This window comes from Schistocerca cancellata, chromosome 5 (genome assembly GCF_023864275.1).
Source record: "Schistocerca cancellata isolate TAMUIC-IGC-003103 chromosome 5, iqSchCanc2.1, whole genome shotgun sequence".
Classification (NCBI taxonomy): domain Eukaryota; kingdom Metazoa; phylum Arthropoda; class Insecta; order Orthoptera; family Acrididae; genus Schistocerca; species Schistocerca cancellata.
This window is the reverse complement of record NC_064630.1, coordinates 459013957-459026633: the sequence shown is the minus strand read 5'-3', so window position 1 is coordinate 459026633 and position 12677 is coordinate 459013957. Positions and strand designations below refer to the sequence as shown.

The 12677-nt window shown below is 37.5% G+C and overlaps 1 protein-coding gene across 2 annotated transcripts in view; it reads left to right on the top strand.

Moving 5' to 3' along the window:
* The first annotated feature begins 263 nt into the window (after positions 1–263).
* Positions 264–12677, top strand: part of LOC126188045 (ADP-ribosylation factor-like protein 2) — a 105343-nt gene continuing 92929 nt past the window's right edge. For both annotated transcript variants that reach the window (XM_049929477.1, XM_049929475.1), the window contains exons 1-2: positions 264–467; positions 2538–2648. In XM_049929477.1, the coding sequence (XP_049785434.1) occupies positions 403–467; positions 2538–2648 (176 nt within the window). In that variant the 5' untranslated portion in view covers positions 264–402. The remainder of the gene's footprint in view (positions 468–2537; positions 2649–12677) is intronic.

Here is a 12677-nt window from a genome sequence, read left to right as displayed (position 1 = left end):
TTTCTGTAGGAGCGAAAGCCCTTAACCCTTTCTCGAACAATCCAACTAAACTAAATATCAGTCCTTTGTTTGCGGGTGCTGCCAACATCCGAATTCCGATCAGTGCTTACACGCGTCAATAACCTGCAAAATACATTCCTCGCGTTTAGTGTGCAACATCTGTGATGTTTAATAGAATAAATCATGGTTCTTACAAGAGGGATCTCATTCCAAATGACACGATAACACGCTCGTTACATCTACTGTTAACATACATATCGAATACGTGAGAGATACCAACTTCTTACACTGTTGACACTTGAGGACAGTTGAATGACGTGTTTATGTATGTTGAACGCAATAGTTTGAAAAGTAGTTTTGAATTTTACTTAATCATCCGGGAAATTGTGTTTGACAGCCGGAATGGGTCTTCTCACCGTGTTGAAGAAAATGAAGATGAAAGAAAAGGAAATAAGAATACTAATGTTGTATCCTTTATTTACCTCGTGAGTTTTTCATCAGAAAGCCTTCTACCTATTTTCTGATTATTGCAGAGTACTTAGTGCAGTTTTAACGTGTGTATGCTGATGATGGGCTTCGAGAATAAGAACCCATACATCTTTCCGTTTGAGCTTGCATATTGTACCCCAATGAACTGACTGAAACGCGACAGGTCCAAAAGAGAGTGGTATAGTATAAATTACGTACTCAGCACCAACGACGCTGTCATTCTGAAACTGTACGAGTTTCTGTTGTAATAATATATTTCTGTAAGTCATATTGGGTGATAATTAATTCAATTTTGTCAACACACATACAGCTCATGAAATTATACTTTAACCGTGCCTGTATCAGTTTTCAGTAAATCACTTAACAGGTAGAGAAAGAAGGAAGGTTTCATGTTATCGTTCATCACCATTTTTTTGTGTTCTGTTTTCTCGTGCAAGAAATTGAGGGACCGAAACCATAGTGACAATGGGCACTGAGGTAAGGGATTAGAAAAATGGTTAAGAAATTTCCGTGTTAGAGATTGGCAGGAAAAGGTGCTGGTGTGCAGGCCAAGATCAGTAGGCCAAATATTGGTGTACTCTATGAAATTTCATACCATTGTCTTATGGGTTAACGATGATCAGTTCATGGACCTGAGGAGAAGCTCGTGCGTTATGTGGTTACCTTTTGAAAAAAGTACGCCATGGTCTGACACAGGTATTCATTCCCCACTCATTCAAAACACATAAAAGTAAGATTTATATACATTCGCTGATCATGCTTTCAATATGGTTACACAATTGGTATGATACCCATATGTCAAAGGAAGGGAAAGGGAAATCACCTTTACAAACCTAACTCAAAACAACAAAGCTTATTGCATGTGGGAACAAATTGGTTTGTGGAAAACTGCACTTGGATGAAGCATGAGAAGGACAACTGCTACTGTGCCTCAGGGGAATCTGTAAATAATCTAACTCGGTTTTCTAATCCTTTGAAAAGCTGTAATCTTTGCTGCTATGTGCAGGGTAAGGGCTATTCTTCAGAGTCTTTGTCTTTAAAAAATATTTTACAGTATATAGGAAGAAGAAGGAGAAGCTCAAACAATATCGATAACACCAAAAACTCACACATAACTCCAAAACCTGGTATTAGAGATTTCACTTGACCTACATAGGTCAAATGAAGTCCATGGGCCAGCAAAAAAAAAAAAAAAAAAAAAAAAAAAAAAAAAAAAAAAAAAAAAAAAAAAAAAAAAAGGTACCTTAAATTTTACTTGGCCTACATAGTTCAAATGAAATTCACAATGGCAGCAAACCACAACTACTGGAGAAATGACTATTATTAAAATCTAACCAGCCAAAATAACTATAAACTGAGAAATATGAACTCAAGCTACCAACCCAAACCACAAAATCATGAGAAACAACTCTAGTATCTGACAAATAAAGCTAGGCTGGCCCTTAACCAATAACTAGTAAATTTCATTGTATGATTCATACCTAGTACCAAACAAAAACCACAAAAATTAAGTTTCAAACCATTAACAACATTATTAACTAACAATCCCAAAACCAAAAACAAATCACTAGCCAATAACATGTGACATTAAAATTACTCACTTACAAATCAACAAAAACAAATCCCTTTATACTTATCATGCGGCACTAAGGCCAATGCTACACTTACATAATTCACAAACAATACAGGAACCCGAACATCCCATACTAGTGTGTGCCACCTCTTACTCCAACATGCCCTTTGCAAGCATAATCTGCAAGATGCTGCACCACAGTGATTTCATACAAGACAACACTGTTACACCTCAGATCAAATCCAAATGCTGGTTCTGTTGTTTTCAGTTGACCTGTGCCAGATGAACCTGGGAGGGGGAAAAAAACCACACACAGCCTTTAATGGAAAATTATTATGTGTATAATAATTTTTTAACAGTGATATGTTGTTATATACACACATCATGTACTTTGTAATCAGAGACCTGTTTGTATGAAATTCTTTGTGTCAGAAGTATATTTATTTATGGAAAATGACCTTAGCCATTTCTTCAGAGGATTAGACAATGCAGGCAAAACAACCATTCTTAAAAGATTTAATGGTGAGGAGATAGATACCATATCACCAACACTTGGATTCAACATTAAGACTCTGGAACATCGAGGGTAAGTGTGTGATTTGGCATCATTAATTGTATTCATTTAAGTTTGCAACCAGGTTATAAACCATACAATGATCAGCTTTTAGAGGACCTTCCCTGTACTCAAATTTTGAAATACTGGTTATAGTTCCCTTACAAACTCTGATATCCAAACATGTTAGATTCCATTCATATTGCTTATTAACTTTCTTCTATGCAGCATGACACAAAGTCAAAGCAAACCACATTAATGCAGTGGTTAACTCTATATGCAGCTGAAGTAAAATATTCAAGAGTATTCAGCCATTTATAGGCTTAGGTGTACTTTCACTGAGACTCATATGAGGATGGCCATTTTAGTGGACCAAAGACATTTTTGTATGTGGTTTCAAACCACATCTTACCCATGTCCCTTCCCCTCTTGCTACCATACCCTCTTTTGAGCTTTTTAGATTAAGTTCTCAACACAATGACAGATTTTCTTAATTCTGTTTACTTTTTCCTGGTACGTAGTCATTAAAACTGTCACTTCTAGCACATAACATCCAATATGTTGGAATATGCAAGGACCCACTGACCTCCTACCATATAAGTGTGCATCAGTTCAATAATTTGCACACATTTTGCTGGTCGGTGCCATATTTACGTATATACAATATTTAGATAATTACTTCTAAAGAAAATATCAGTGATATAAAGTGTGATGTTGAATCTGTTAATTGAATAATACATTTAAAAAAACAATTAAAAACAAATATAGTTATATAGCTACATGCTGGCCTTTTACAGCTTTGTAACTGACTAGTTATTTCTATTCAAGAATTCTTTTATTGTATAGAAGTAGTTTTTATGGAGGAATAACTTTAACCTCAATTTGAAAACACTTCTGCTTTCTGTTAATATTTGGTTCCATTGCAATATTATGAAATAAATTTAGAACTATATATTTCATTTCTGTCTGTGCCAAAGATAGATTCTCTAGAGGAAAGTATGAATCATTTTTCTTCTTGTAACATAGTTGTGAATATTTCTTATTACTTTTAAACTGCATGAATTGTTGAATGCAAATTTGTCGGTGAATAAATGTATTGTAAGGTGAGGCTGTAGTTAATATTCCCAGGTGCTTAAACAGTTTCTGCCTACAAGATGTATTTATGTGAACACAGTTTTTCACCTAGATGCTGACTTCCTAAAGTCTGAGGGTATTTCTTCTGTCTTGTATATCTTTGCACACCAGGTGGACTAGTTTTGTTGTGGCTGGCTCTCCCAAGGATTTCAGCAATTCTGAAGGACAGTCTTCTACACCATGGGTTTTGTTTTGACTTGGGTCTTTCAGTGTTCTGTCAAGTTCTTATCGCAGTATCATATCTCTCATCTCCATTTACTTCCTCTCCCCTTTCTAAATATTACTGTCAAGTTCATTTTCCTTGGATGGCCCTTCTGTATATTCCACTCACTGATCCAGCTTTGCTTGTGTGCTCAGAACTCACTTGTCATCTGAGCCCTTGATATTCATAGAGATACTTCTCTTTGATTTTCACAGTCATTTCCAAAAGTCATGCATTGTTGTACAACCTTGCATTTATTCTCTAGCCATTTTGCATTTTCTGTCACATTAATTTTTTTTTGAATTCTTTTTTCCATTTGCTTGCTTCTTTCATGATTCTTAAACCAAGTGTTAGCGATTATTAAAGTGTGCTCTGGGCAGAATTCTACCAGGCGGCTTCCTCTTTCATTTCTTTCCCTCCAGTTCATATTCACCTACCATTTTTTCCTTCTCTTTCTTTTCCTACTATTGAATTCCAACCCCCATCACAATTAAATTTTCGTCTCCCTTAAGTAACTGAATAATTCCTTTATCTCACCACATATTTCTTCTATTCTTTCATTATCTGCAGAGCTAATTGTTATACAAACTTATACTACAGTGGTGGTGTGTGCTTCATGTCTACCTTGGCTGCTTTAATGCTTTCACTATGCTCTTCAAAGTAACTTAACGGCATTCCTACTTTCTTATTCATTATTAAACGTATTCCTTCATTACACCTGTTTGATTGTGTATTTATAACCCTATGTTCACTTGATCCAAAGTTCTGTTCTTGCAGCCACCAAAATTCACTAATTCCTGCTATATTTTACTTCAACCTAGCCACTTCTCTTTTTAAATTTTCTAACCCATGTGTCTGATTAAGGTATCTAACATTTCACACTCTAATTTGTAGAATGCCAGTTCTGTTTATCTTGATGACGACACCCTCCTAAGTAGGATCTGAGTGGGGCACTATTTTATCTCCAGAATATTTTACCCAAGAGGATGTCATTATCATTTAACAATACAGAAGAGCTGCAAGTCATCAGGAAAAATTACAGTGTAGTTTCCCCTTGCTTTCAAGTGTTCACAGTGCCAGCACAGCAAGGCTGTTTTGGTTATGTTACAAGACCAGATCAATCAGTCATACAGACTGTTGCCCCTGCAACTACCGAAAAGGGTGCTGAGCCCCTTGAGAAACCATTTGTTTGTCTGACCTCTCAACAGATCCCTCTCTGATGTGGTTGCCCTTACGGTACGGGTATCTGTATCACTGAGGCACTCTAGCCACCCCACCAATGGCAAGGTCCGTAGTTCATGAGGGAGGACTGGAAATGTTATTCAGTTTAAAATGTGATTTCAAAATCTCTGTCTTGTAATTACATAACCTATTTGAAATCTTCCAATGTTTTCAGCTTTGTTTCACATATGTAACATCCTGTCATGATTTTCTTCAGCAACACAGATTTTATCAAGCACAAATCACAGTAAGTAATAGAGTTTGACTCTTCCAAAAATACACAAAATTAAACACTTCTGGAGGTGGAACCTCTTGGTCAATACAGTAATCTAGAAGTTTGTTGAACAACTCGCATATTAATGCAGGAGAAAACTGTTTGTGAATTTGACTGTGAAATATTCGAATATGAATCATTCTCTTGGTGCATACACTTGCTGTTGGTTCGTTCACTGAAAACTGTCAATTGAACTGAGAGTCATATTTGGCACACATGCAAGTCCATGCTTGAGCCAGAAAAGACAAAGAGTAAACCATGTAGCACATGGTTGTTGTCCACAGGTTTATTGGGAAACATGCTATAAATATGGCTGGTTGTGACAAGTGAGGCCTTTGCGGTTCACAGCAGACCTTAGATCTGCCACAGGTGTTTCACCAAATGACTTGTGCCAGCAGATATATACTTCCATGCCACCCCGAGGGACCGTGCTGTGTAATTATATTAAATGATCCATTGATTTGTCTGGCAGGATTACTGGACACCTCTCCTCATTAGTTGGCCCAGAAGGCCGGAACGTTACTGGCTGATGCAGGGGATAATGAGGTGGGCAAAATGTGACCTGACGCAAAAGCCGGAGTGTGGTTTTGGATGCTGCCAGTGCTACAGGAGCAGTGATTGGGTCTGGTGCTGGAGAGGCAAGAGGCTATACTGGTTCAGAATTGTGGCTTTCTGCTGATTTCAGAGAAAGCTGTGGTTCAGACATCAGACCCGATACATACTGGGGGTCCAATCTGTATTGTCCTTATCTTAGTCCATAGGGATTATGGATGGTGGCTGAAGAACTGGGGATTCCAGGCACTCACTACCTGGGGTGTTGTCGTGAAACCGGATCATACATATGCCATTGCTGGTCCTTGAGGTGGGTGAGGTTGCTGCCACTAGGGTGACAGATCTGGAGATACTTTGCACTGGAGATAATGCAAATGGAGCTGATGCCTCAAGGTATGGCCATCAGGGTGCTTGCTAAATGCTGATGGACCCACATATCCAGCCAGGTGTATGTCAAACTTGCATGCCTAGATGGGGATGCCCACCTTAAAAGATGTGGCTTCTTCTTCTTCTTTTTCTTCTTCTTCTTGTGCCAGTGGAAGCTGCAATGGATCTAATAAAGAAGAAAGAGGGCACCCATGCAATTCCTGAAAGTTTCGATAGAGGCTCGGATTCAACTGATAAGAGGATATAAAAGAAATCAGTGCAGACTTGATAGACGTGGAGATCGTTGATTTTTACATTTGTGCTTTAAACTATTGTGCTTGATTCCATTCTGAGTGCAAAATCATTGAAAACCAGCATAGGAAAACTGTGGTCTACTATTGGTGATGACCTTGTCAGGCTCCTCCAACAGATAAACCAATTTCCAGGGCCTTATGGTCTGTTGCATTTTGATGATGTATGAGAGATGAGAATATACATCTATTAAAATCAATCAAATGGACGAGTAAAATTCACATGCATCCAATCCCGTGGCATGGTTGGCATAGGCCACGACTGATAAATTTGGAACTGTGCTGGTTGCTGTGTTTGGCAAGCGTGCCAGCATTGAGGCATGCGCTTAGTATTCTCGTCAACCTTGTGGCCAGTACATGTCTTGCTGGGCCATATTTTTCCTTCTGGAAATGCCCTAGTGGGACGGATGCAGGAGTCACAATATAGGGGAGTGCAGAACAGGTGAAACTACCACTCAACACTGGCAATCATCTTGATTGAATAATAAAACAATAGAAATTCCTGGTTGGAATATCAACAATATTAGGTAAAGGATAGATTGCTATTCATCGTAAATATGATCCATTGGGTTGCAGACAGGCACAACGAAAAGACTTCTACCAAAGAAAGCATGCACACATTCACATAAGCAAGCACACCTCACTCACACATGAGCACTACCCCCAGCAGCTCTGACTGGAATGCATCTCAACAAGTCATCTTTACAGTGAGTACCAGTCTGATCTTCTTCTAATATTGTTGATTCAATAATAGATGACCACTGGAAAGATAATGGCCACTATGTTACGAAAGGAAACAACAAAGTTCTGCTGAACCTCTCGCAGGAAGTAGTTGCTGCCAACTGGTTTGTGCAAACTGGCAAAACTTGCCTCAAGAGTGAATCATTACATGTGGCTGCTCTGACATATCTGGAATGATGATAAACTCTTCCACCAACCATGCCATTCGTGAATCAGTGTGAAAGCAAACAGTCTCTTGTTTATCAAATTTGTCATCGGAACCCATAGGGAACTGTGACAGTGTGACTTCAGTCACATGCTGGATAAATGTATGATAATGAATGGAATAGTGGTAATTTGACAAGAAATAATCCCAGTGTTTTAAATTTTCTTTGTTTTGTATACTTGCTGTAGTGTCCATTCTTGTCACACAACTGAATATTAGCGTCCCAGTAGTGCTTGTTCTTGAAAAAACTTGTTCTTTAGCTGAAGTCCCGATAATTGTGACGTAACTCGAAATTTTGCGCGACATAAACACAAAAAATTCTGTTCAAGTTTTGTTGATAGCGCAAAATTCGTTTAAAAAAACTGCTAGTAGTTTCATCAGTGTCTATTGTCACAATAAAAGTGTTACAGCCAACCTTGCATCCTTGATAAATTTAAAACATTCTTTAATTCTTAGTTATTCTTTCGAAACTGAGCATGAGTGAGAAATGTGGGAGCTGTTATATGGTAGTGAGTAGAGGGATTTGTTGCCAACCTTGTAGGAAATATTTTCACTGGGCTGGATGCAGTGGGGAGAATGTTGGGAGAACATTTCTCCTGGAACTGCAGAGTATGCAGTAGGAACATTTTGATTGGGGAGCAGGAAAGGAAAATCTGTGCCCTTCGGGCATAGTTGGAGGAAGCAAGGAAGGAACTCATAAGGATCAAGGGAGATACGGGGGAGGAGGGTGATTGGGAATGGGCAGCTGGTAGGAGGATAGGAAGAAAGAGAACATAATCTGACAGTTTTATCATCAACACCAAAAACAAGTATCTACCACTGCCAGAGTTAAGTGGAGAAGAGCCTCTGGTCCAATGAGGAACAGGAAATGTGCAGCACACTTCAACTGATGCCAAGAAGCCCAGGAATGTACAAAGTGTTAGGAACAAGAAAGAGCTGTTGCTAGGTAGTAGCCATGGGCGAGGTGTAGGCCCTCAGTTACAGGAAAGTTTAGGGGCAGCATACCAGGCCACCAGTATCTAAAAGCCAAATGCAGGGCTAAGTCATGTGATAGAGGACCGTCTTTATGTAAGAACTTTACAAAAGAGGACCATGTAGTGATAGTGAGTGGGGCTGGAAACAGTTTGGACAGGGGTGGGGCATATGACATAGGTGGTGACCTGGACAAGATAGCTTCCCTGACTCATGGCACCAACGTACATTTTGTTGAGCTGTTCCGACGTCATGATCGACCACACCTTGATGGAGCTGTGAGGTGAATCAGTGTGGGGATAGAGATGGCTCTGAGGACAGCCAACTTTGCTCATGTTTCTCTGGTGTCCTTCGGGACTATCAACTGATGGGGCTTCACTAGGCATGGCCTACACCTAAGCAGAACTGGGAAGGGAAGATTGGTACAGCTGATTCATGAAAGTATAGGGGATGGATCTCGGGCCACACAAGGTCAAATACTTGTTGTCATAGGTAGGAAAAGTAGGTCTTTTTTAGGATAAATCCAGACAACACATTCCCCTGCCTAAAGAGTATCTCCAGCACTTTAAAAAAATTGAAACAATCGCTCACAAGACAGATTTTAACACCTCAAATATTACATATACCAGATGTCACAAAGAAAAACAAACCATTGGAAAGAGTAACATGGGTCATTTTACAGACTTAACAATCCTCCATCAAAACATGCAATCAATAAAAAATAAAATAGAACTATTAGAAGTTGAGCTTCAATCTTTGAACTGCTCAGTAGTTTGTATTACTGAACACTGGCGTAGAGACACAGAAATCCAACATGTAGTATTGTCATTGTATGAAAAAGCAAACTCTTACTGCAGAACTACTTCAAGGGGTGAAGGATCATGCATTTATATCAGAAAAGGAACACAGTTCAAATCAAGACCTCAGTACTGTAAGTGAAGACAAGCACTTTGAAATATCAGCTATTGAATTAACAGGGCTTGATATCACCAAGAAATTAATCATTTTGTGTGTGTATAGATCTCCCAGTGGTAGTGTGGACACTTTTTTCAATAAATTAACAGAAGTTCTAGATAAAGTCTCAAGTACAAAGGTCAACGTAATTCTGTTTGGCGACATTAACATCAGCAATAACATCATAAATGAATCCAGCAGCACCTTCATAAACATCCTTCAAGGTTTTGGTATGACCCTATTGGTCAATAGTGTAACAAGGGTTACTACAATGACTTCATCAGTAATTGACCATATGGCCACAAATATTCACAGGGAAAAATGTGATGTAGCTGTAAAAGATCTCGAACTATCGCACCATCTCTGTCAAATAACAACAGTAAAGTCAGGCATCGAATCATCCCCTAAATTGCAAGTCTACAAACGACATCTATCAGAAATCAAAATAAAAGATTTTTCAAAAGAAATAGAAAAACAAAGCTGGGATGAAGTGTATAAGGAAACCAATATGAATATGAAATTCTCTAAGTTCTCCACATTGTTTAAATTGAACTTTGAAAAGGAATTTCCAAAAGTATGCATGTCTGTATCAACATCTCACAAAAACAGATGGATAATAGCAGGTATTAAGAAGTCCTCCCAAACACTTAAACACATCAGTTCCATGGAAAAGATTCGCAGTGATTCAGAACTCTTAAATTTCTATCATAGATACAAAAAGATCTATAGGAAGGTGCTGATTGCTGCAAAAAAGTCATTTAATTACAAAATAGTATATAATGCAGAGACTAAAAGCAAAGCAGTCTGGGATGTTATAAAAAAGAAAATGGAGCGAGGCAAACAAACGCAGAATAATATACTGCTAAGGGAGGGGGATAAAGTAATAAATGACCCACAGCACTTAGCGAACTATGTAAACGAGCATTTTTCGAGTATTGCAGAGAAGTTACAACAGAAATTCCACCAAAGAAATATAACACTTTTAAATAATGTTGCACTAAATACAATGATGTTACTTCCAACCACAGAGAATGAAGTCAGTAAAACAATTCAAAAACTAAAAAATAAAAAGTCAGTAGGCTTAGATGCAGTACCAGTGTGTGTACTGAAACAGTGCATAGGGATTATACAAAGCCCCTTCACAAATATAATAAATGAATGCTTCACATCAGGGACATTTCCAGAGCAATTAAAACAGGCAAGAGTTGTACCTTTGCTTAAGAAAGGTAATGCAGAAGACATAGAAAATTACCGGCCCATTTCCCTGCTGTCAGCATTCTCAAAAATAATAGAAGCAATTACCTGAATAAATACAATCTTTTAAGCGAATCACAGTTTGGTTTCCGAAGTGGCAAAATACGGAGTCAGCCATAGTAGAATTCACAAAAGTTGTACTTGATGCTCTTGATAAAGATGAGTGTGTCACAGGCATATTTTTGCATCTTTCTAAAATGTTTGATACAGTTGACCACAAATTAAATAAATTAGAAGCATTAGGAATAAGACGGGTAGCTAATGACTGGTTTCGATCATACCTAACAATAGGGTACAAAGAGTAGAGATAACACATACTTCAAATAGATCTAAACATTTAGTAGAACACTTATTAGAACCAAAATAAAAAAAAAAATACATTAATATAGGAGGTTCTGCAAGGTAGCATATTAGGACCAATACTGTTCCTGATATACATCAGTGACTAACCCCGTAGTGTTACTCATGGTGAAAAAATCCTCTTTGCTGATGACAGCAATATTTTAGTCACTGAGAAAACAAGAGAACTCCTTGCTGAGAAAGCAAATGAAATTCTCAAGGACGTTTATGATTGGTCTATAACTAATAAAGAGACATTGAACATAAAGAAAACTAATGCCATGGATTTCAGTTTGAAGAGGAAAAATGACAATGTTAAATTAAATTTAGATGGCACATCTATGGACTGTGTAACAAATGCAAAATTTCTAGGAATGAATATTGATTCTCAGTTGAAGTGGTGTTAACACACAAAGATACTTGCAAACAGAATGTCATCAGCATGTTATGCCTTTAGAATCCTGTCATCAGTGTGTAACATGCAGTGTCTTTTAGTTACATATTATTCATATGCACACTCAGTTCTTAGCCACGCCATTCTTTTTTGAGGAACAAATGCGCAAAATATGAACATAGTTTTCAAACTCCAGAAAAGATCCATAAGAATAATAACCAAAAATACAAGTCGAGCTCATTGCAAAAATCTGTTCAGAACACTGAGGGATTTTAACTGCTCCATGTGAATACATTTACCAGTCAGTTGTACACATCAAAAATAACATTGGTAATTACTTCACAAACAACTTTGCCCATGACCATGCAACGAGATAGACTCAACTTACGTTTTTTTAAAAAAAAACAAAAAAAAACAAAAAAAACAACAAAAAAACAGCATTTTCTACCAAGGAATAAAACTGTACAATAAATTACCAAAAGAGATTAAAAAATTGCAAAAATACACACATTTAAAAAGGCAGCTAAAAAGTACCTGTTATGTAGTACATTTCATTCATTGAAGGATTACTTAGCTAAAACAGTAGGGGTTTGATAAAAAATGTTAAACAAATAAATAATAATAATAATTTTGATTATAAAATATCCAACATTCCACACAGCATCTTCACTTTATTGTTGGATGTGAGGTCCACCAGTTATGCAAAACACCACTTTTCTCAGTACCCAAACATGTTTTGCACCACTGTGCCATCATCAGTGGGTTTTCGGTTTTATTTATTCTGCAATGTGAACATTTTTGTTAAATGATTATAAAATTATGTTCATTTTTAGTTCGAACAACAGATCGTTTCTTTTTGTAAATACCTTTACATTTGGTGTGCATGAATTTTCTGGATCACTTGAGTGTTAATTACTACAAGTAGCTTGTCATGTGCAACCAAACGATGTTGGTGAGAAAGTTTTTTGCTGGGAGTTAACCTATCTTCTAGAATGTAATTTAGTTTTTCGCGATGTCTTCACGCCTATATTCGTTTTTACTTGTGTATTCGTATAGCAAGCACTTCCATTCTCCGCATCATGCTGAGGTGTTGTGATGCACACATAACTATAAGAAGTATTTTCCACAAATAACATAGTAAAA